This window comes from Gobio gobio, assembly GCF_949357685.1.
Source record: "Gobio gobio genome assembly, chromosome: 25".
Taxonomy (NCBI): Eukaryota; Metazoa; Chordata; class Actinopteri; order Cypriniformes; family Gobionidae; genus Gobio; species Gobio gobio.
The window spans coordinates 21768666-21791352 of NC_137121.1; the positions used below are offsets into that span (position 1 = coordinate 21768666).

General features: G+C 39.9%; 1 protein-coding gene across 6 annotated transcripts in view; it reads right to left on the reverse strand.

Annotated features, from left to right (window-relative positions):
- Positions 1 to 472: 472 nt before the first annotated feature.
- The window catches only part of cadps2 (Ca++-dependent secretion activator 2), a 202499-nt gene continuing 180284 nt past the window's right edge, over positions 473 to 22687 (reverse strand). The window contains exons 20-30 of one of the 6 annotated variants that reach the window (XM_079809205.1): positions 20622 to 20741; positions 18915 to 18944; positions 15789 to 15944; positions 15556 to 15703; positions 12765 to 12779; positions 11066 to 11140; positions 10724 to 10807; positions 10601 to 10633; positions 3742 to 3849; positions 1403 to 1507; positions 473 to 1290 (exon numbers count right to left, since the gene is read on the reverse strand). In XM_079809205.1, coding sequence (XP_079665331.1) covers positions 1120 to 1290; positions 1403 to 1507; positions 3742 to 3849; positions 10601 to 10633; positions 10724 to 10807; positions 11066 to 11140; positions 12765 to 12779; positions 15556 to 15703; positions 15789 to 15944; positions 18915 to 18944; positions 20622 to 20741 — 1045 coding nt within the window. In that variant the 3' untranslated portion in view covers positions 473 to 1119. Of the gene's footprint in view, positions 1291 to 1402; positions 1508 to 3741; positions 3850 to 10600; positions 10634 to 10723; positions 10808 to 11065; positions 11141 to 12764; positions 12780 to 15548; positions 15704 to 15788; positions 15945 to 18914; positions 18945 to 20621; positions 20742 to 22687 lie in introns of all 6 variants that reach the window. The other 5 variants (XM_079809206.1, XM_079809207.1, XR_013815961.1 and 2 more) reach the window with 5 other exon arrangements.

A 22687-nucleotide genomic window follows, 5' to 3' on the forward strand; every position in this document is an offset into this window, starting at 1 on the left:
ATAGAATTCCATTTCTTTTAGATGTGTTTGTTTAATACGATGCACAATAAAGATGAAGGCCATTTAAAGGGATAATGAAAAGAACATGCAGAAAAATGCACACACTGAGTGGGTTTCATATCGAGACCAACAACTGCCATCATTTTTATTAGTGACCGAAACGAAATCTAAAATATAATAAAAATGTTGAACATGTAGGGAGAACACATTCTAGATATGAATACATATTTTAACAGTGCTGCTTATTCTTTGGCTAATAAACAAACTACAGTCTGTATTTAACGTTTTTGAGTATGATAAACATTTAAATGTGTATAAAAGGATATTAATGTTTTTTTTTTTTTTTTAAATGTCCTTTAAAAATGCACATAATAATGTCGCTTAATCAGGTTTTAATCATCCCTTGTTAAACGCTTTTATTTATAGGCTACTCAGCCTTCATGTGCGTCACATTAAAAAAAGACCAGAAAAGTGACATTAAAAACACTTTAATTGTAACACTTAAGACACCTGGGCAATCTCAGGTGCACAAAGACAATAGAAATATACAGCTCTTGTTAAAACCCAGTGCCATTTTCGTTCATCTGAAACATAGTTGGACATTGACAGCATACTATACATGACACACTCAACGGTTTATTTCTACAGACAAATCTGAATGTGAACTCATAGCTATCGAGACTCCATTGCAATAAACAGTGAACAACTAGCATTTCATCCACCATATATTTGGAGCTTTGGCCTGAGGATCCCAAGCTGATGCGAAGAGAAAAAAAAAAGCACATAAGCAGACACTACTTCCCTCGCGCTCTGTATTTCTAGCTTTCACTTCGGTACACCGTGTCTATGATACACTTACAAATCATCGGCTGGTCCTTTGTGCTATTGGAGCTTGCCGTGCATGAGCCGCTGCATCACTGCACATCAAATACAGAACGACAGAGACACTTTAGCTGTCTGTAAGTGGCCAATGAGAGTTTTACACAAGCATGGTGACATCGGCTTAGACAAGAGGGCAGTGTAGCACTGGCTAGGGAGCATGAAGCGTGAGCTCCAATCAGGAGAGCTGGAATCCGACCTCTTCGTATAGAGTTTATGACCATCCACATAGGTGGGACGTTAACCCTCCTCTTCATCGCTGTCCCTCATGGTGATGCCCTGCAGGCCGTCCGCAGCCGACACGGCTGCCGTGGCTTCCTCGATAGTGAGCCGGTTGTAAACGGTCTCGTAGCTTTTGTTGTTGAGTGTGCCGTCCAGCACGCCCTGCAGCCTGAAGTCACGGTACGACTTCTGATAAAAATGAAGAGACAAAGCAAGGAGAACAATGAAACGCGTACATCAGGATTCGCCTGGAACGGCACTCGTGTCATGGTCAATTAGCGTCAACAAAAACTTCTTTTACCTTGACAATCTTGATGAGAGTTTTGAGTTGGTAAACATGCAGTTGCTGGTCCAGTCTGTCCGTCAGCCACACGCACGCCGCCTTCATGAAAGAGTTGTACCATTGCTGTGCATGTGAGAAAGAGAGAGATAAACCTTGAAGGGAGACATAAATGCGATGCCAAAAAAACCCCTCAGCCCTTTGCGCAAATAAAAAGAAAGGCGTGAAAGAAAAGCTGCTTTTGGTTAAATGTCAAAAGTTCCCTTTATGCGTGTTTTTTCTCGCTTGATTGAGCCTTGAAAATTTCACATCTATAGACCAAATTTTGCGGTCCTCAAAAATAATTTTTATCACACCTCGAGCTTCAGGTAAAATCATACAGCCTTTTAAGCAAAGGCCATGCAAGGAACCTACCTATTCAGCGTTTAAAATTCATTAAGAGTCATTTATTCTTTGCTCATTACTGAACTTCCTGCAAGTATCTTCTCGTGCCCCAAGTATCATGAGGTCACGTTCGCACTTAAAAACAACCTAAAGATACCAAACCAGCTAATTACAGGGCTAACACTTGAATCCGCGTGTGAAGGGTTCACCTTTACTTTCAAAACACCTTTAGTTCACGTTTTACTTTACGTGAGGACACCTCATATAATTAGCGGTTCAGAAGGCCAGACTTTTCTACGAAACAAGCAGGTCCTTTAATCAACGGCGATCCGACGTGAACCGCTTTTACGCGAGGACCCTCTGACTCCGGCTCGTGTTGGTATTCAGCCCACTAATTTCATTTCACAAATCATTAGCTCGCATCGACAATAAGTTAAAAAGACTTGCCTTGGAGCTCAGAATATGATTTTACGCATTCTTTTGAATACACGCACAAGCAAGACCACGGCATCATGTTTGTTTGTGAAACATATCACTAAGGCCCGTTTTCATTTAGCTTCCCATGTATCCCCTATGTAATTTACGGTCAGGCTTTACTTTAACGCTTTCAAATTTGTGACCGGCGCGTAAATGAATCCAAACAGCGCAAAAGTAATCAGCAAAGTCCGCTCCTGCCGTTAACGGAAAATGGGCAAAATGGAAAGATGAGAAGTCACTTAATTGAAGCACTTAGGCTAGTTGGGAAACAGATGACTGTGCCCTAATTGCTGGAGGTGATAGAATGGTGACGCATTTCTTCATATCAGACGAATCTCCGTCCCGTGTGTCAGTAATCACATGTTTAAGTGTCCACTTGTCTGGTTCATTAGGGAGGCACCTCCGCACCTGTGACCAGGCTGAGGGCTGCGGCCCCTCGCCGTGCAAACCTCATCGCTCCGCTAATCACAGTGATTTAACGCCCCGGACAAACCGACCGCAGACTGCAAGGGCATGCGGCGACTGATTTTCCCATTTCCTCCGGCGTCACCGCAGCACAACAATTGGCGGCCTGATGTACAGCGGCTCGTCCTTAAGAAGCAGCGTTAAAATATATTCACGGCTGAACTTTTAGCCGTTCTGAGATTCGAATTAGATGAAATGTTTTGAAACAGACTGACGGATTGGTAAGTCTTGATGTTTGGAGATGCAGCACACACACAGGCTGCCTGATGAGGAAGTTTCTGTGGTGACACACGCCGACCCTTCTCTCGGCTCACTCTTGGTGCATGACTGTGCGCGTGTGACACACATTAGTGGGTGCTGGTGTGCAGGGCACCTCCATCCCTCCCGCCTGTCTCCATCGGCGGCCTCGGCAAAGGTCTAATAAATCAAGAGAAGACATCAAACACTGCATCTCTCCAATCTGGTTCGGAATAGCAAGTTTTCGAAGGCAATCTGCTCGGGATTTATCGGGGCGGGAGTGTTGTGGCTGCGTTCTCTCGAGTGTTTGTGTCTTTCTATAGATCTGGCGCCTCTGAAAGCGGCTCGGAAGGATGAGCAGTGTGTTCTAAACAAAATTAAGGAGCGAGAGGTACACGTTTGCGCCTTCTATCACTCTCTCGATGTTGTTTGAGAGTAAACGGGTCAACAGGAGCCCTGGGTGAGTGCTCAGGCACTGGAAGTGGTCACAGTGGGCTGATGAGTGCTCTTGGTGAGGCCTCATTGCCTCTTGCAACAAAAACTTTCCCCACCCCTTCTCACCTCCCTCTGCCTCGGCTTTACAATACCCACTGCTGAGAAGATGCGGCAGGAACGCGGTTGGAAAAGAACTGAGACAGATTGAAAAAGGAATAGATGTTGGAACATTCATTCACATGCAGCGTCACACCTACAAAAATGAGGTTGAAGCATTTCTGCTAGATTTGCGTTGCTCTTTAAACTGTCTAATGCAGCGGGTGAAACAGAATCTTGTTTGGAATGTGTTCTTAGGAACTTACGTCAAAGATTTTCTCTGTGTACACCTCGTCATTCACGCGGTCTCGCAGGATGTCCTGGTTCTGCCGTACGAAGGTGATGTAGGTATCTGCTAGATCCGTTCCAGGTTTCTGTTGAGAGTGACAGATCCTATGTCAATATGCTCATCAGATGCATTAATTCTGGGTCTTCATTTGAGTTTTGTTGATGCAAAGCAAATTTGACCAGAAAACATGCTGATGATTCATTTTGAGTCATTCGAACTTTCATAAAGGTGCACTAAGTGGAATGTTTTAGAACTAAAGAAATGTATAATATTTTTGATAAATGTTTAAAACATCAGTCAGATCATCAGTGGCCAAGTAAAAGCGGTTTTATCCCCCCTCATGGTGGCGCCCATTTTGTGATCACATGGCCAGGTTATTCTTTTCACTTTGACAAATACCTTATTTCTTAATGCACCCTGTTTGAGTATGTGTATTGTGTTTATTTGTGTCAGCTCCTTAATTACTTTAAGTTTTATGATTTAAAGGGATAGTTCAGCCAAAAATCTTGCCTTACTCACCCTCAAGCCATCATAGGTGATTATATCGGTCTTCTTTCAAACGAACACAATCGGAGTTATATTAAAAAATATAATTGCTCTTCCAAGCTTTATAATGGCAGTGAATGGCAGCCCAAAAAAGTGCATCCATCCATAATAAAAGTACTTCACACAGCTCCGGGGGGTTAATAAAGGCCTTCTGAAGTGAATCAATGTGTTTTTGTAAGAAAAATATCCATATTTAAAACTTTATAAACTAAAACAACTAGCTCCTGGCAGACAGCCTATATGCAAGTTGCCAAAAGAGTAACCCCTAGCGCGATGTATGATGTTGGATCTAGGAGTAGCGTAAGCTTTGACTTCTCTCGCGGTTCAAACAAATAGGGCTGGGCAACAAGCTTCTCGTCTCTTATATCGAATTCCTCCGACATTTCTCTTTAAAAATTCTCATTTTAGACTTAATTCGTGACCGGTGTTTTGTGAACATGCCTCCAAGCTGTGAGTACAATGAGTACAAGCTGTTTTTTTCTGCAATGGCATTGGATAACTAAATTCTTTGCTTTTATATGATGCTGCATTCACAGCAGTTGTCTTAGTAGAAAGTCTTAGGACAGTCGTACAGTGAAATGAACAAAAATGACTTAGTACGCCTTTAATTCAGCCATTATTTTCTTTGTATGACAGGATGAGCAACACCAAGATCAAACACGAATACCAACACATTGAAAGCCACCACCATCTTTGCCTGCTGAAGGATATTTATGAGAAAATGCTTTAAGAAAATATAACGCTTACAAAAAAAAAGTAGCAAAAAGCACCCATGACACTTGTACCCTGTTAAAAGCAATCCTTTTACCTGTGGAAAAACGTTCTATTCACACTGAGGCTGTTAAAACAGGACAAAAATGTCCTAATAGTGCTACGGTCTAATTGCTGTGACACATTTCCCTCCCATGACTCAAGGGTTGATGTAGCTCGAGGGCTTGAACGCTGGAAACCCCCCATTTTTATTAGAGTGCAAAGAGACACCTGAACATTAACCTCCTGTTCTGGTCAGGCCTCTCTTCCTGTGAGTTTGTGTGTTGATCATATGACAGAATGAAGGTCCAATGATGTTACAGTACCAGTGTGTTGAATAGGTTTTAGTACCTATTTGTACCTGTTTTCAATATTGATAATACTAAGAAATGTTTCTTAAGCGGCAAATCATCATATTAGAATGATTTCTGAAGGATCATGTGACACTGAAGACTGGAGTAATGATGCTAAATTTCAGCTTTGCATCACAAGAATAAATTACATTTTAAAATAGAAAACGGTTATTTTAAACATTTCACAATTTTACTGCTTTTCAACTAAATTGAACATAAATGTACAATAACTAATAATAAATCATAACTAGACAAGCACCCATTAAAAAAATGTACTAGAAAGTACCCATTTAAGAAGTCGAAAACTGATAATTTATCCATTTTGCAACAAAACTAAACGGCAAATGCAGTGAATGGACTTTTGTGCAGGGACTCAAATGAAGGTTTCAATCTCTTTTGAATCGATTCACAAAAAAATATATTACCCGAACACCTGACTATCATATCACTCGGCTGTAAAGTTGCACGTGTAGCTTGTAAAAACAAGCTTGTTCCCGGAAAAGCTGCCATATTTTGAAAACAGCAAACGGTCACACTATTTAAATAAGTTACGTAGTGGCGCCACAAATTATAGTTAGCTACTCCCAACGCCGGACAGCAACACTCACTGGACAATATAGCCTCCTGACCGCATCCACAGTTGGCTGATATCCAGCGATATGAACTGGATCAAATACGACTGGGATCTCAAGAGGGCTTCATATCATGTTGAGTAAGAGGGCTTCAGAGGTCTTCACAGACATTTATATTATATTACAGTGGAGGGAAGAAAACTGCCACTTCCTGTGTAGAACCAAGCGTATAATCGCTGACGTATCATGGTAGTCACCTGTGGCCCCACAAAAGGCACTTAGGTGGAAGCAAAACGGGGTCTTTTTAACCCGATGCTCTTCCTTCCATCTTTCTGACAGGACGACAAAGCCCGCGATGGGCCGATAAGCGCACAAACACGATCTTCTCGCACGAAATCCAACCGGAGGACCGAGGGACAGGCCGATCCGTCAGGCCAGACAATGCCACGACGGTTGGGTGTGGGCCGTGTGTGAAAGAATAAATGGAGAGGTGTGGGATGGTGCGATTAAGGCCAGGTTAATGACTGGTTAAGCTGAGCGGATAAATGGCGTGGATGGGGAAACAGAGGAGAAAGGGAAGGAGAGACGAAATGCGCAGTAATTACACACAACTGCTTGCCTGGCTTCCTGCCACTGCCTCATTCACTGTCCAGGTGCAGGTGTGTGAGAGCGCGTGTGTGTGTGCGCGCGCGATAGAGAGCGTGTGAAGTGCGTTTGTGCAAGTTTTGAGTAAATACTTTGTTGTGGTAGCGCTAATGCGGACGCAGATTCGAGCCGTGCGTGTTAGCGTGGGTGTGAATGTGCGAACGAGTGTGTTAACAGAGCGCTATCGGGAGGGCGTCTCGCCAGAAAGCCCCGGCGCTTGAATGGCAGCCTTCACAAAGGAGCAGAGGAGCTTAACCTTTCGTGACAAGAGCCCAGAAATGTTCAGTGCCAAAGGCCAGACCACAGCCAGGTTCTTCCCTCCCTCTCCGGCTTCAGCGGGAGCTGTGAAAAGGGCTTTACATGGAGCAGCGTTTCTTCTGCACAAAAGCGCAAGGTGGAGGTTATGTTATAATTTGAGGGGGAGATGGGGTGTTCGCCCGCTGCACACCTCGGGGAGCCAAAACCAAGAGCTCAGATGGAGCGGTGGGGTTTGAATCACTTTTCTATCTGTTTGCTTTGTACAGTGGCCCCAAAAATTATTTGGACACTTAAGTCACGCCTAAAAATGTATTAATGTCATATCAATAAATATATATATACACTAATCATTTGAAACATCAAATGAAAAAACAATAGGTAAACTGTTGGTAAAACTTTACTTAAAGCCTTTAAGTTTAAGTCTAGCCCCAGACTAAATGCATGTTTGAGCTATTTTAACTGAAATCAACTTGCACTCAGACATCTTAAAATATGTCAGTGCCATTGTTTTGTCTCAAGATGCACACCAGTAATATTTATAAAAGCTACTTAATTGAACTAAGGGCTAATCCTGGCTTAATCTAAGCCCTGTCTGTGTAACCAAGCCATAATGTATTATAAAACTATTAATAATTTATTAATTATGCCTTGTAATGCACATTATAATGCATCGTATTGTCTCATAAATAATTATAACCACAGTTACAATACATTATAATAATTTACACCTATAGAAAGTATAATGCATTAAATTACATGACAAACAGCCAATTTTAGATGTAACAAGGAATCTGCAAATAATATAATCCATTTTAACTTTGGTTATGAAAATATATAATGCATTATAACGTCCATTATGAATTCCTTTATAATGCATTATATATAAAGGCTTTAAGTAAAGTGTTATAAGTGTTATCAAACTGTTTTTACAAAAAGTATTTAGGCATTATTCCAGGACTTTCAAGGACTTTTCAAGCACTATTATTTGGTTTTGAAGGACTACAATCAGAGGTCGCACTTATCAAACAATATCTTTATTATTTTTTTAAGGATTTTTTAAAAAAGAATTTTCCAGGACTTAAATCTCAAAAAGTCAATTTCAAGTACTTCAAGCACTTTAAGCACCTTATACGAACCCTGTATGTATATGTATATGTGTATATATATATATATATATATATATATATATATATATATATATATATATATATATATATATATAGAGAGAGAGAGAGAGAGAGAGAGAGAGAGAGAGAGAGAGAGAGAGAGAGAGAGAGAGAGAGAGAGCAAGCATCATTTGAAATAAAATACTTAAGTTAAGTTACAAAAGATAAAACAGGCAAAGCTTCAAAATTAAGACTAAATGTATTTATACACTTAAGTCTTTAAGATTTTTTTTTTTAAAGAAACCGTACAACCACGTGTTTGAAGTAAAATATGTATGTTTTTTTCTCAATAAACTCCTAATTTACTGCTTATTAATATTTAGTAAGGCAGTTGTTAGGTATTGGGTAGGATTGAGGGATGTAGAATATGGTCATGCAGAATAAAGCATTAATATGTGCTTTATAAGTACTAATAAACCGCCAATATCCTAGTAATATGCATGCTAATAAGAAATAATGAGAATTGAACCTTAAAATAAAGTGTTGCCATTTTTAAAATTTTTATGATAAAACAAAAGATGGCCTGTTTAAAATCAAAACGTATTTAGACACTTGTCACTTAAATATCTATGAATGTTACGGCATTAGATAAAATATCAAAAACATTTTTTAAAAGAAATATATCACAAGCATGATTTTGAAGTAAAATATATTAGTTTTTAAATAACTGATAAAGCAATACATAAACTGTTCAAAATGAAGTCAAAACGTATTTGGACACCAGATCATCAAATGTTAGTGGATCATGTAATTCTCTACACCTGTGGTTACTCTTCTAGGACACCTGTGTGTATTCGAGGGGATCTGATTTCATACATCCACTAAAATCACTTTTTGATTAAACGTTGGCCCACATGGAATCGGCATTTACAGAATTCTGCGGAAAATCTGTTAATGACGGGTGTTCCAATTCTGTGGAAATCCAAACATTCCCGGCCCTTGTGTGTTTGCATATTAAATATTTTGGCTACTTTGATAAATCTTTCATCTGCCAATAAAAGTGAGTGCTCTCGGCACAGCTGAACACTTTACAATGTTTAATTTTCATTCCTCAGATTTCCCCTGTAAAATCAGAACAGAAAAAGTGGGGGAAATTGTTTACAGGTATACAGTCAAACCAAAAATTATTCAGACACCAGATATCATTTTTTACTAGAGGGGGCAGGACACTATAGTTTATTTATGTTAAGTGTGGATAGCAAAATAAAGTAAACAGTGTCATATTATACCCAAATATTCATCATACAGTGACTACTAGTAAAATTGATAATAGATTTGGGACCAAAATTATTCAGACACTTTGACCTGACCATGTTTTGCTTACGTGTTACTTCTTTCATTACTAATGCGACCTTTTACACCACAGACTGAACAAAATGAAGCATTGCTTGGTAATTGGTTGACCACAATTGGTATTATCTAATTGTGCACTGAAATATGACAGCAAAATTACATGGTTAAATTATACCTTTCTATTAAAGTTATCTGACATTATCAAGATGAATTTGTTCTGACACAGTTTAACTGAGTTCTTATCATATTTTGAACCATTTTCTAAACTATAGCAAATAAACTGTGATAATGTGAGAAAATGTTGAAGGTGTCTGAATACATTTGTCTGAAAGTGTCTGAAAAACCTTAAATGTTGAAGGTTTGACTGTAAATCTTGCTAAAAGAGGCACAAAAAAAAACTTGAATTATCATCAAATTAAATGACATTTATACATTTTTAAGTGCGCCACTGTATATCATCATCTACTGTAGTTTGGGTCAGTAAACGTTTTTTTTTTTTTAGAAAGAAATGTATTCTTTTATTTAGCAAGGATGTATTAAATTGATCAAAAGTTGTTATAATATAAATATATCATGGTTTTCTCAAAAATATTAAGCAGCACAACTGTTTTCAGCACCGATAATAATAAAAAATGTTTTATCTACACTGAAGACTGGAGAAATGGTGCTGAAAATTCAGCTTTGCCGTCACAGGAAACTAACTGGAATGAGAAGTTGTTCATGTTTTTATTCAGAAAGCCCTTCGGTAATACTGTTGTCTCGGTTCAGGGGGTCATGTGATTACTCAGTCTTTCCCTCAACCCGTGTTAGTTTCTTTCTGCTTGCTCACGGTCTGCGCTCTGAACAGTCTTGGTTCCTGGTGATTCATTAGCATCTTTCTCTGCTTGTGACGGCCCATTGTCAACACTGTGGCAGATCGTGAGACTGATTTTAAGCCAATGGGGTTGCTAATTAGTCTTGCTCAGCCAGCTCTGAAAGACACTCCAAATCCCGCATTCATTTGGCCATGAGTCGCAAATGATAAAAAAAAATATGTAATTGTGTTAAGTAATGATGAAATAATACGCATTAAGCCTTTTTTAAATATTAAAAACAAGGCAAGATGGAAATGCTTGGCAAAGCTGAATAGAGAATCTGTTTCCCTAAGTAAATAATAAAACACACATACACAAATGCAGAGCAGCATGCACGAAAATATTCACACAGGGCATCATGCGCACAGTTACCATTCATACGTCCAAAATGACACTTACTGGGACGTCCACATATTTGGCTGCCGCTTTTACCTTAAAAAAAAAAGTACCTGCTTAAAATCTTTGGCTTCAGTGCGAAATGAGATCCCGGAAAAGGGGTGTGATAAACATGAAAATACTCACCGTGAAAGACAGGATGGAGGAGAAGAATGTTCCCTCGTCATATCGTGAGAGTTTGGACAACACCCCATCCAAAACAGCTGCAAACTGTGAAAGCAAGTCAATGTTTGCGTGACAGGCACAAACACCTTTAGCACGAGCAACAATTAACAATTTGGGACAAAGTAACATTCGCTGAAAAGGTACAACGGGGTGGAAAGCAGAAAACGCCAGATAACGTTTCACCGGAAAGCTATGTGTTGAGTCACAGTGAAGGCCGGCTGAAAAGAATGGGCAAAAGCCAAATCTCAATGTTATGAAATGTGGCGGCTCAAAAGAGGCCGAGACAAAGCCTGATGGGAGTACCTTTGAGACCAAGGAGGAGATCATTTCCTTAAAGGCCTCATCGATCAGGACATCGATTTTCGAGTGGTACTGCTGCTGTAGGACACAAGAGGGGGACGGGGAGGAGAAACATCAACAAATACGACGCTAAGCGGATCGCGAGGCATCCTAAAAGAACAACACGCTCACAAAGACATATTTCGGGCGAGAGAAAAATCCTCTCTGTGCAATAGGGCTGAGTTAAGCAGCTATTAGGCCCATTATGCCAATGAATGGCATTCCTGCTCTCGTTTAGGGCAAAGGAATTTGAAGGATACTTTTTGTGTGGGCCACAATTAGGGCAGCCTTGTGTTTTTCTAAAGAACCCGTCCAGCTGCGGCGACCAAAGGCTCACACTACATTCAATTAATCCGCCATTTCATTTCTGATAAGTCTTATTCACCTATTTTGTGGAAAAAAAGAGCGGAGGAAGGAGAAAGCGAGGGCTCAGGGGGTGTGTGTGTGTGAGAGAGAGAGAGCGCATCCATGTGGGTGTTGAATAGATGCCTTTGCTGCATGCACGGCAAGCAGGAGTTCATCTCCGCCAACAATGGCCATTCACGGCGAATCTAAAGGACACCCAAATTAAAAATTTCAATCAACAATGCGCGCAGATCGGTGACAAATTGAGGGTGCTAAGAGGTCACTGTCAGCAGCTCTAATTTTCTTTTCACCTTTTTTTTTCCTGCACGCAAAATGGCAGTTTTTTCATAAATGGCATTATAGGAGAATCTCGAGGACTTTTTACCTCAATTAACACTTCCATGTTTGCTTTTTATCCGGCTAAACAGCGAGGGCTCTTTTTTGCATTATCGCAGATTAAATAGGGAGGTCTTTGCCGTGTGTGAAAACCAAAAGAACAATAATTTCATTTGAAAACATTTATCTGGTAGCCATCCACTTCAGAGTCACTTCAGCGAGATGGCGGCTTATAAAGCATAACCTTGTCTTTCGAAATAAAGCGGCAGGCAAACTCGGGTAAAATAATCTTTTCTTTGTTTTTAAATAAAGTCTTTCACAAACACGCCGACACTCACTGTTGGCCATTAAATTCAATTCCGCGTGAAGGAAAATCAGTTGAGAAATACCTTTTTAACCCAATACTAAGAAGTGTAAATAAAAGTGGCAGTTTCTCGACTATCTCGCCGCGCAAGGCCACATACTTCAGGTGTCAATGTAGGAGAACATTCATATTTTCTTCCGTAAAGTTAGTTACCTGTTTTATTTATTTATTTTTTTGTTAGGACTGGAAAGAGTAGTATCGACTTCACAAGCAGGATCTCAACTACAAATAGTTTCCTTCTATTCCAGAAGCTCGTACATCTAAATGTGCACTAATATAAAGAACAGAAAGAAATATGGCAGTGATCACAATTATTTGAAGCAGTAACTGATTTGGTTAAATGAAAACAACACTAGTGTGTTAACAAGAGATTCCACTAATTTGTGATATTTTGAAAATGCCTCAGTGTTTTCTGTCCATACAATTGAAGTCAACATTATTTGATTCCCATCGTTCTTCAAAAAATAGCTTCTTTTGTGTTCCAGAGAAGAAAGAAAGTCATACAGGTTTGGAATGACATGAAGGTGAGTAAATGATCACAAGATTTTTATTTTTTGGGTGAAATATCTCATTAAAATGTGAACTGCACACATCGAGGCGGGTGGAGTGTACACTTACCCACTGTTGGTCAACCTTGGGTTCATGCAATAACGTGCAGGACATGCAGGGATGAGTGAAAAAAAGACAATGAACAAAAAGATAAAAGAATGAAAACTAATCTCAGAGCTGGTTTACAGACAGCAATCAGATACATAAAACTCATCTTAAGTATGATTAATTAGGTCAAATTAAACTAGGTAATAAACAAACACAACACACAAATCTAACAAACTTGCTTATTTCAGAAGGAAGACTATGAAGTGAGATTTACAGTCATTTATTAAAGAAGAAAAAAAACAATCAAACTGCCACTTTAAAGGCACAATATGTACGATTTTTGGATTAAAATATCCACACAAAAAAAGCACTAGAACAAGGTTATTTATTTTGTTGACTTGTGTACTTATCCCAAAAATGGCAATGTTTAAATCCAGAGAAATAAGCCATTTTTACCCTTGTTTTCCGGCTTTATTTTGCAGAAACCATGGAAACACCAAAGACGCTTTAATATTTTGTGTTTTATTAGACAGGTGAGCATCTGTTTGGATACATTCATCGACAGAAAACTAGTAATTGTTATATAGCTCAACACAGTTAGTCTTATTGTTTAAATCTTGTTTTCTTGATTTACCGCGAGTACCATGTTTTCCATGCCTTGCAGTGTGCAACAAGTGTCTCATAGTAGCCGCCGAGCGAACCCACAGAGTAACATTATAACATAACTTTCAACACACTCAAATAATGTATCTAATATGATAAAACAGCGCTGCATTACCCCACATACACTCTCGAGCCATGTGTCGCGCTTGTCTCTCATTAGCAATCGCTCCAGCGGCCTCGTTCAGCCCCACCCTGCTTCATACTACAGTAATGTTAATAAATTCCCATAGCATTCTTTTACACTGGCTGTAGAGGTAAAGACAACAACTCCCATGATTCCACCAAATCAATGCGTCATCAAGCTACGCCTTTGTTTTGAATAAGCTGCGAAAATTACATATTGTGCCTTTAATGTCTAAATCGCTAATTATGGAAGCAAAACGAAACCTAAAGTCTAAACCTATTGCTTGACTTAAAGGGTTAGTTCACCCAAAAATGAAAATAATGTAATTTATTACTCACCCTCATGCCGTTCCAAACCCGTAAGACCTCCGTTCATCTTCGGAACACAAATTAAGATATTTTTGTTGAAATCCGAAGGCTAAGTGAGGCCTACATAGGGAGCAAGTAGGGAGTTACTAAAAACATATTTAAATCAGTTCATGTGAGTACAGTGGTTCAATATTAATATTATAAAGCGACAAGAATATTTTTGGTGTGTCAAAAAAACCTAAATAACGACTTGTATAGTGATGACCGATTTCAAAACACTGCTTCATGAAGCTTCGGAGCGTATCGAATCAGCGAGTCGATTCAGTGGTTTCAGCAGTTTGGCGGTTTGACACGCGATCCGAATCATGATTTGACTCACTGATTCGATACACTCCGAAGCTTCATGAAGCAGTGTTTTGAAATCGGCCATCACTATATAAGTCGCTATTTCGGGTTTTTTTGGCGCACAAAAAATATTCTCGTTGCTTTATAATATTAATATTGAACCACTGTACTCACATGGACTGATTTAAATATGTTTTTAGTACATGAATGGATCTTGAGAGTATAAATTGCTTTGCTCCCTATGCAGGCCTCACTGAGCCTTCAGATTTCATCAAAAATATCTTAATTTGTGTTCTGAAGATGAACGGAGGTCTTACGGGTGTGGAACGGCATGAGGGTGAGTAATAAATTACATTATTATAATTTTTGGGTGAACTAACCCTTTAAATGTAAACTACAAAAGTCCAAAAACACAAATGTAAAGTTTATTCATAGCAAATTTTAATCTGAATCAATTCCGTTTCATTATTAGTAGGCTGAACAGCACACACAACAAACACAATACAAAGCACATTCTCAAATTGAATAAGCAGTTTGAAATCTCAGTGGTCTCAATTTTAATTTGTTTCCTTCATCATTCAGTATGTGGTGCATGTAACGTCATATAAAATGTCAAATATCATATATAATTGTCTCTGAGTACACTCATTTTTCCAGTTTGCATTTAAAAACCAATTTGGATTTGTCTCTAGTGTGAACACAGCATAAGTGATTCCAAACTCTACTCTGAATCAAAATTATCCAACTGAGAGCTTTCAAAGACAATCTGAACATCTTTCGCTCTCCAAGTTTACTTGAGTCAATTCACTTTAGGTGGTCTCTGAATAGCTTACTAATAGTAGTTTGTGCACATTACGCTGGGATAAAGTATTTGAAGAATACTACATCTTTAAAGAACAGCTATGTTAATTGTACACAAAGAGAAAAGAAAACTAAAGATCTAGATCAAGTATAATCGTAATTGTCATGCAAGCGAGAAGCCGGTATAATGAACTGTCTTTTTTTAAATCAAAATGACAGTTCTGGGTGCCGAAGGGTCTGTGGGAGTTAGGTTGTGATTTGTTCAAGGCCTCCAGAGCATAAGGACTAGTGGTTGAGACTTATCTCTAGGCAGAAGAAGAGAAGGATAATATCGCCCACAGAAAGGAAGGACAAAACACTTCACACCAACCAATAACACCTGTGCTAGTTCACATGAAAATCAAGTTTGATGTATAAAAAGAGAAACTGATGGATCTTTGCCAGTTTGACAGCTATTTAAACGATTGATTAGTGTAACGTAATTTAATGTTCTTAATCTTGCTGTCAGAAGAGAGACCAGATGTTTTTACGAGACTTATGGTGTTCATAAAACATCTACAGTACTACGTACCTCTTGACCTTGGTCGAGAACACAGAGCTTGGAGCACTGCTTCTTGGCGTCCATGAGAACATTAAACATTGTGCACACAGACAAGGGAACGCGGAAATCGGTGGACTTGCTCGACTTCTGCATTTTGGAGTCAAAGGCAGCTTTGGTCCTAGATATCAGAGATGGCAAAGAAATCAGAAGTGAAGCTCCTGGCTGTAAAAGGACAGCCGTGTATTCGTTCTTAGATAACTGACCTTTTGACGCAGGCCTCCATCATATCACTAGCCATCAGTTTGAGCCTCTGCTCCAGATGTTTGGCGAACTCCGGCTCTGGCCAGTGCAGGTCCATCACGAACATCTGAAGAGCATCCAGCTTCCAGAATAGATCTTCTGATGTGGCCGAGCCGTTACTGAGGAAGACAGAAACCGAGACATGTCAGCGCAAGCTTGATCCTAAAGTTAGACATTTCGACTTTACATCATTTTTTTCAATGCAAATACATTACAAATCAAAAAAGGAGAAATGACAAACTGTAAAACATGTACAACTAAAGCATGAACGCCAAGGCCAGAGTACACAAAAGACGCTTTATAATAATAAAACAAATTTGTTAACAGACATTATGTCATGCAAAACTCATCAGTACTTGATGTCCATGTAACTATTTGATCTATCACAGTTTTGTGGCATTTCTAACTATTTGAACTAATAATTTACTGCATTATTTAACATAATGTTTGTAAATCTTATTAAAGTTATTATAAAGTGTTACCCAAAAGATTACACAACGCCATGCAGAAAAAGTATATAGTTAGTCACATTTGCTTTGTTTCAGGGGTTTGAGAATTTTTATTTATTTGAATGTTCTTTATTGGAAAATTATATGAAAAAATTCAAATAAAACAATATAAATATTAATATTAAAATTAATAGAATATCATTTTATTATTATAATAACAGCTAATTTTCTTCACGGACAATAATACAAATATTATAATTTTTTTTTATTTTATATACACAAACACACCGTTCAGGCATAACATTATGACCATTATCTCTTCATCACAGCACCTGTTAGTGGATGAGATATATTAGGCAGCAAGTGAACAATTTGTCCTCAAAGTTGATGTGTTAGAAGCAGGAAAAATGGGCAAGCATAAAGATTTGAGAGAGTTTGACAAGGGCCAATTTGTGATGGTTAGACGACTGGATCAGAGAATCTTGAAAAACTGTCTGCAGTGGTCAGTATCTTTCAAAAGTGGTCCAAAGAAGGAACAGTGGTAAACCAGCGACAGGGTCATGACAGGCCAAACTGACCCCTGTCCATTGCCGAAAGCACGTGAGTATCAGAACTGGACCACAGAGCAATGAAAGAAGGTGGCCTGGTCTGGTGAACCACGTTTTCTTTTACATCACGTGGATGGCCGGGTGCGTGTGTGTCGCTTACCTAGGGAGCACATGGCACCAGGATGCACTTTGGGAAGAAGGCAAGCCGGAGGCAGTGTGAGGCTTTGGACAATGTTCTGCTGAGAAACCTTGGGTCCTGCCATCCATGTGGATGTTACTTTGACACGTACCACCTACCTAAGCATTGTTGCAGACCATGTACACCCAGTATTCCCTGGTGGCTGTGGCCCATTTGGGGCAGGATAATGCGCCCTGCCACAAAGCAAAAATGGTTCAGGAATGGTTTGAGGAGCACAACAATGAGTTTGAAGTGTCGACTTGGCCTCCAAATTCCCCAGATCTCAATCAAATCGGGCATCTGTGGGATGGGCTGAACAAACAAATCTGATCCATGAAGGCCCCACCTCACAACTTACAGAACTGCTTACATCTTGGTGCCAGATACCACAGCACACCTTCAGGGGTCTAGTGGAGTCCTTGCCGCAATGGGCTATTTTGGCAGCAAAAGGGGGACCGACACAATATTAAGGTATGTTATGCCTGATCGGTGTGTGTGTATATATATAAATAATATTTGATATATTAATGATATTAATAGTCACAAATCACACCTCAGTCCATTTTAATGGCCAAAGACTGTGTGAAAGCAAAGTTTTGGCCTCAATGGTAAAATTATCTTGCACCTCATTATAGCACTTCTCACGTTAACGTAACCCCTGCGATGAATCCTATTTCTCATTTGTAAATGCTTGGTAAATTAAATGTAAATGAATTAAAGGGTTCAGAGACTGAGGACCCCAATGTCAAAACATCTTACATTGTCGATGAATAGTTAAGTCGTCCCCAAATTTCAAAAAGCACAGTCAGACAACTAATCTTAACTCAGTAAAAGTCAAGTTGTCTTGCACCCAGCTGACTGAAGTGCTCAGACAGGACAGTCGGTCTAAGAGTGGCTCTTCCACAAGCTACAGGGAGTCGAGATTGAGAGCAATTTTCACTGATGCTGTGTGCCGACTCCGCTGGGTTTGAAGGGGCTCAAGAGATCGAGACAGATGGAGCTACATCGCCGTGTCAACCGCAGTCAACACGGCAACGCGCAGTCTGGGCTCACGTAGGCAGCGCCCGAGTGCGTGACGCGACAAAAAAAGGCCACTCGTTCCGCTCGCTGTTAAAAGACTGTTACCTTCACAAGTGGCGGTCCGGGAAAATAAATCGTTTGGCAAAGTCCACTGTGCAATTAAAAGGGGCGAGCACAAGCTCCCACTCGATTAATTAGCGGCGGTACGGTCCGTAAGGGCCCCCTCGGGGGTCCGCGCCTCCGCCTCGAGCAGAGGAAAGAGGCAGGGTGAACAAATGGACGAGTTTCTCGCCTGTTGAAGAGACTCCCTGAGGGAGAACACAAAGTTCTCGCCGAATCTAACAACCAGCTAACCACAGAGTCCCCTCTGACAGACACCCACAGGACTACACCCACTACAGACACTGTTTCAGGCCTGAAAGCTGGTGTGCTTTTGCAGTTCACACTCTTTAGGCTAATTGAGATGGATGCAATTTAACTTTCCGACGTTATTTAGGCTCTCGTAGCTGTCAGAAGTTCTTTTGTAGAACGACGCTGATTACATCTTGTTTTGAGAGCAGCCAATTGTTCTGGGATAAATCTGGTTTTGGTGTTTGAAACGGTGTATGAGGTCACTATACTCTCGTGTTACCCAGATAACCCCCGACGGCAGAGAGAAAATAGAGCTGCTGTTTATCATCACATGCTCACAGCGGGATTAAATGCTCTCGCGATCGAACCGATGATACCTGGGCACTTCACTATAAGAAGAAAATGAATGTTTATGGAGACACGGGCGTCCATGTGAATCATCTTTTGAACAGGTTTCTGTGAATTTGTTGACTTTCATGCTAAGAAACAGGATGTAGGCACAACACACACCAAACACAAACATGTGATATCTCTGGTACTCACAAAATATCTGGCAAATTAATTCCTTGTCCGCTGTAAATTAAATACATATGTGTGTTAAATTTAGCCGATAAATAACACAATACCACCTAAAAATGATATGCCACTTTGGCACAAAACGCACTAAAATGAACAACACCACACCAACGTTTTCAAGCAATCACATCGCAAACAGGATCATCACACTCTGATGGCAACAGGGATGGGAATCGGAAGCAATTTAATCATTTGGTTCGGATTCAGATTCCATTTAATGATTCCTTAACAGTTCCATTAACGATTCGTTTGTACTTTTGAAGAAGCCCAACCGCATATAATTGGCCTTAACTATATACTAAACAAAATCCATATTATTTCTCACAACAAATGAGTTCTTTTTCATTGAATTAAGGACTTAATACAATGAAAAAGTAGTAATTCTATCATCAACAACTGCAAGCGATTCAGTAAGTTGAGATTCAAGCAAGTCGGTAGTTGGATCAAACAAATAATACGTTTTTAGCAGATTCATTAAAAAGAACTGAACCATAAGCAATGTTGCATTACAAATATAAACCTTTTATAAAGTCAAATATCTAGCTTCTGGTGGACCGCCTTCCACATTAAACTTATGAAGAAAGTGTAACGCCTCACGCAGTTCAAAACGCTTATGCTACGTCCAACGTCATCGCCGTGCCAGTTAAGCTTTTTTCCGTAAGTTGAATACGGAAGGCGGTCTGGCGCAAGCTAGATATTTTACTTTATAACGCGTTAAACATGGATATTTTTCTTACACAAACCTATCGATTCACTTCAAAAGGCCTTTATTAACCCCCCGGAGCCGTGTGGAGTACTTTTATAATGGATGGATGCACCTTTTTGGACTTAAAATTTTGGGCTGCCATTCACTGCTATTATAAAGCTTAGAAGAGTCAGGACATTTTTTTTTAAATAACTCTGATTGTATTCGTCTGAAAGAAGAATGCCATATACACCTAGGATGGCTTGAGTGTGAGTAACTGATTTTTGGAGTTTTGAATTTTTGGAGTTTTTGGTGAACTATCCTTTAAGTAAAAAGTCTCAAATGCAAGTGATTCAATAAGTCAAGATTCAAGTGAGTCAGCAGACTGATTCGAACAAATAACTTGGTTAGACTAAACATACGTTTTTAGCCAATTCATTAAAAAGAACAATCACAATTTTTTTTTTTTATCGTTTTGCGAAATGGCTCGCAACTCAGCTAAAATGATTTATACTGTGGTGCTGTATTCAGCGGTTTCTGGAGAATGGCACCAAAAAACACAAACACAGAAGTATTTAAAAAAAAATAACGGAACCTGTTCTGAATAAAAACAGCTTCTTGATTCCCAACCCAAGCTGACAGACAAGAAACAAAGCAAATCTACAAGATCTATCATAACACTCACGTAGTCATGCAACGGAGGATACGCTTTATGGGTACTTAAAATACTAATTAACTATGCTAAAGTGTATACATTTTTGTTATAACTTATGTATAACAAATGCTTATTATAGCAATTACTGAGTTTTATCAAACCAACAACTGGAAGCATCCACTAGGCCGCATTTAAAATATATATGCCACAATAATTTTCAGTGTTTTCAAGGGCTGTGGCCTCCTTCTAACTAGTCATGTGACCTCTTTGCAGCTATAATAAGCATATGTCAAGAACAGTAAGCAGTGATGGCGCCCAGCTGGCCCATACACACGTGCTGTCACACAGCGGCCCCATCCAGGAAGGGGCTGAGAAGCTGGGCATCTGAGGGAGGTTAAGAGGCAGGTTGGGAACCCTGGGCAGAGGAACGCTTGGCAGATTGTTGGTGATGGTCCTGCCAGAGATCAGAGAGTAAAAGAGCAGAAAGCACTGAGAGGCGGCGAACAATAAGACAGTTCATCAGATGAAGAGCAGAATAAACAGCTGATGCCTGATCATTCTGTTGCATCCGAATGGAGGGAAGCAGCTTATTGATAGGGAAGAAATTCACCTTAGTTGGAGAAGACGGCATATTTAATTCGATGTAAATGAAAACGTGGTTGTGAAAATATCAAAAATACAATCTGTTCAATGCTGTACTGTCTTAAAGGTCCCATGGCATGAAATTTTCTTTTTATGAGGTTTTTCAACATTAATATGAGTTCCCCTAGCCTGAATATTGTCCCCAAGTGGATAGAAATGTTGATCGGTGTAAAACCGAGTTCTGGCTGTCTCTCTCTGCCTTTGAGAAAATGACAGGCCAGACGAGCCAATCCTGAAGTCTCCTGTTATGACGTCCACACAGGAGCGGTTACCTCCCTTTCCTCTGCCCAGAGAATCTGGCACGCCCATGCAAACGCTCAAGAGATCATGGGTTGTGAATGAGTGAATGCTGGCAGTTTCTCAGTGTTTGGATGTACAAATGAAAACAGAAGTCTTTTTTCAGTTCCTTCTGATCTGTGATCAGTGATTTCTGATGTGTAGCAAATTATTTATTATTCGTGCACACAATGCGGCTTCTCTCTCTCCCGACAGAACTGTGTTTTCGTGTTTTCTATCTTGTGAGTCAGTGTTTTTGTACGTCCTCGTCGCGTCTATCGGTTCTAAAATGTGCATACAGTCATGAGTTTCTGGTCAACATCGGCCTCACACACGCCGAAGCTCGGGCTGCACTGGCCGGTGGCCTTCAACATCCCCGACCCCCAGTACTGCATCTGGCCCACAGCGGAGGCGCCAAACGCGGCGTGAGATTAAGCAGAAGGGGGGTAAGCGTGAGGGTATTCGGGCTAGCCAGCCTAGCCCCACAATAAACTGGATTACATTCGATTACTGCTGTTGTGTCTTTGTTTGCGCTGTGTACTCAACGCGCGTCACTGACGCTTTTATTTTATTTAAAAAAATAATGCTATTATCAACACTTACTTTTAACTCGTTCATCTCGACAGCTGTAATGGTACTTTGCATGTGTTACAAAGTTGGTAATAATGATGAAGACGGACTCGGCGTGACTGGGACTCGTGTTTATTCAGAACTCTCAGATACAAACACAATAAACTCGCGCTGACTGACAGCGCTCTCATAACTCAGTAGTTACTATAAATAACTTTGTTAGCAATCGCTGAGCTCAGTCTCTGGTACATTAGTGATGTCCGGTTCGCGAACGATCTTTCTTTTGAACCAGTTCTTTTTAGTGAACCGAATCAGTTCACCAAATCGGACTGAATCGTTCTTCACGGTTCGCGTCTCCAGTCAGCGCTGATCCATAATTTACTAAAGTTACTAACTTTCTGACATGAGTGACAGTCCCTCCGACTAGAAATAGACTAATAACCTGAAGTATATGCTGTAACTACAACAGTTCAGACATGCTGAGAACTGATGTGAAGTGAACTCAGGTCCATCCGTCTCTCTGGCAGCAGCAGCTCGTGCCTGCTCCTGCCTCGTAGACCTCGTTAAACCACGCCCCCACCGCTCATTTAAAATGCAAAGATGTCAGCCAATCACAACAGTGGGCGTTTTTACTGAAGTCTCACAGCAGACACGCCTCTTGAAGCAGGGCATTCAGCCACAGGGCAAACAGCAGTATAGAAAAAATGCCTTTTATTTCTAAATTATGACATTTTATGATGTAAAAGTCATACTAACAATATAAGTACACCTCAGGAAACATTATAAAATAATAGAAAAATGCCATGCTATGGGACCTTTAAGAGTCATGTTCAGCTTGGAGTCTAAGAGACCCAAGATTAAAATTATTATATATTTTTTTTCCCTTAAATGTCTTTTGTCAAGTCAAGTCAC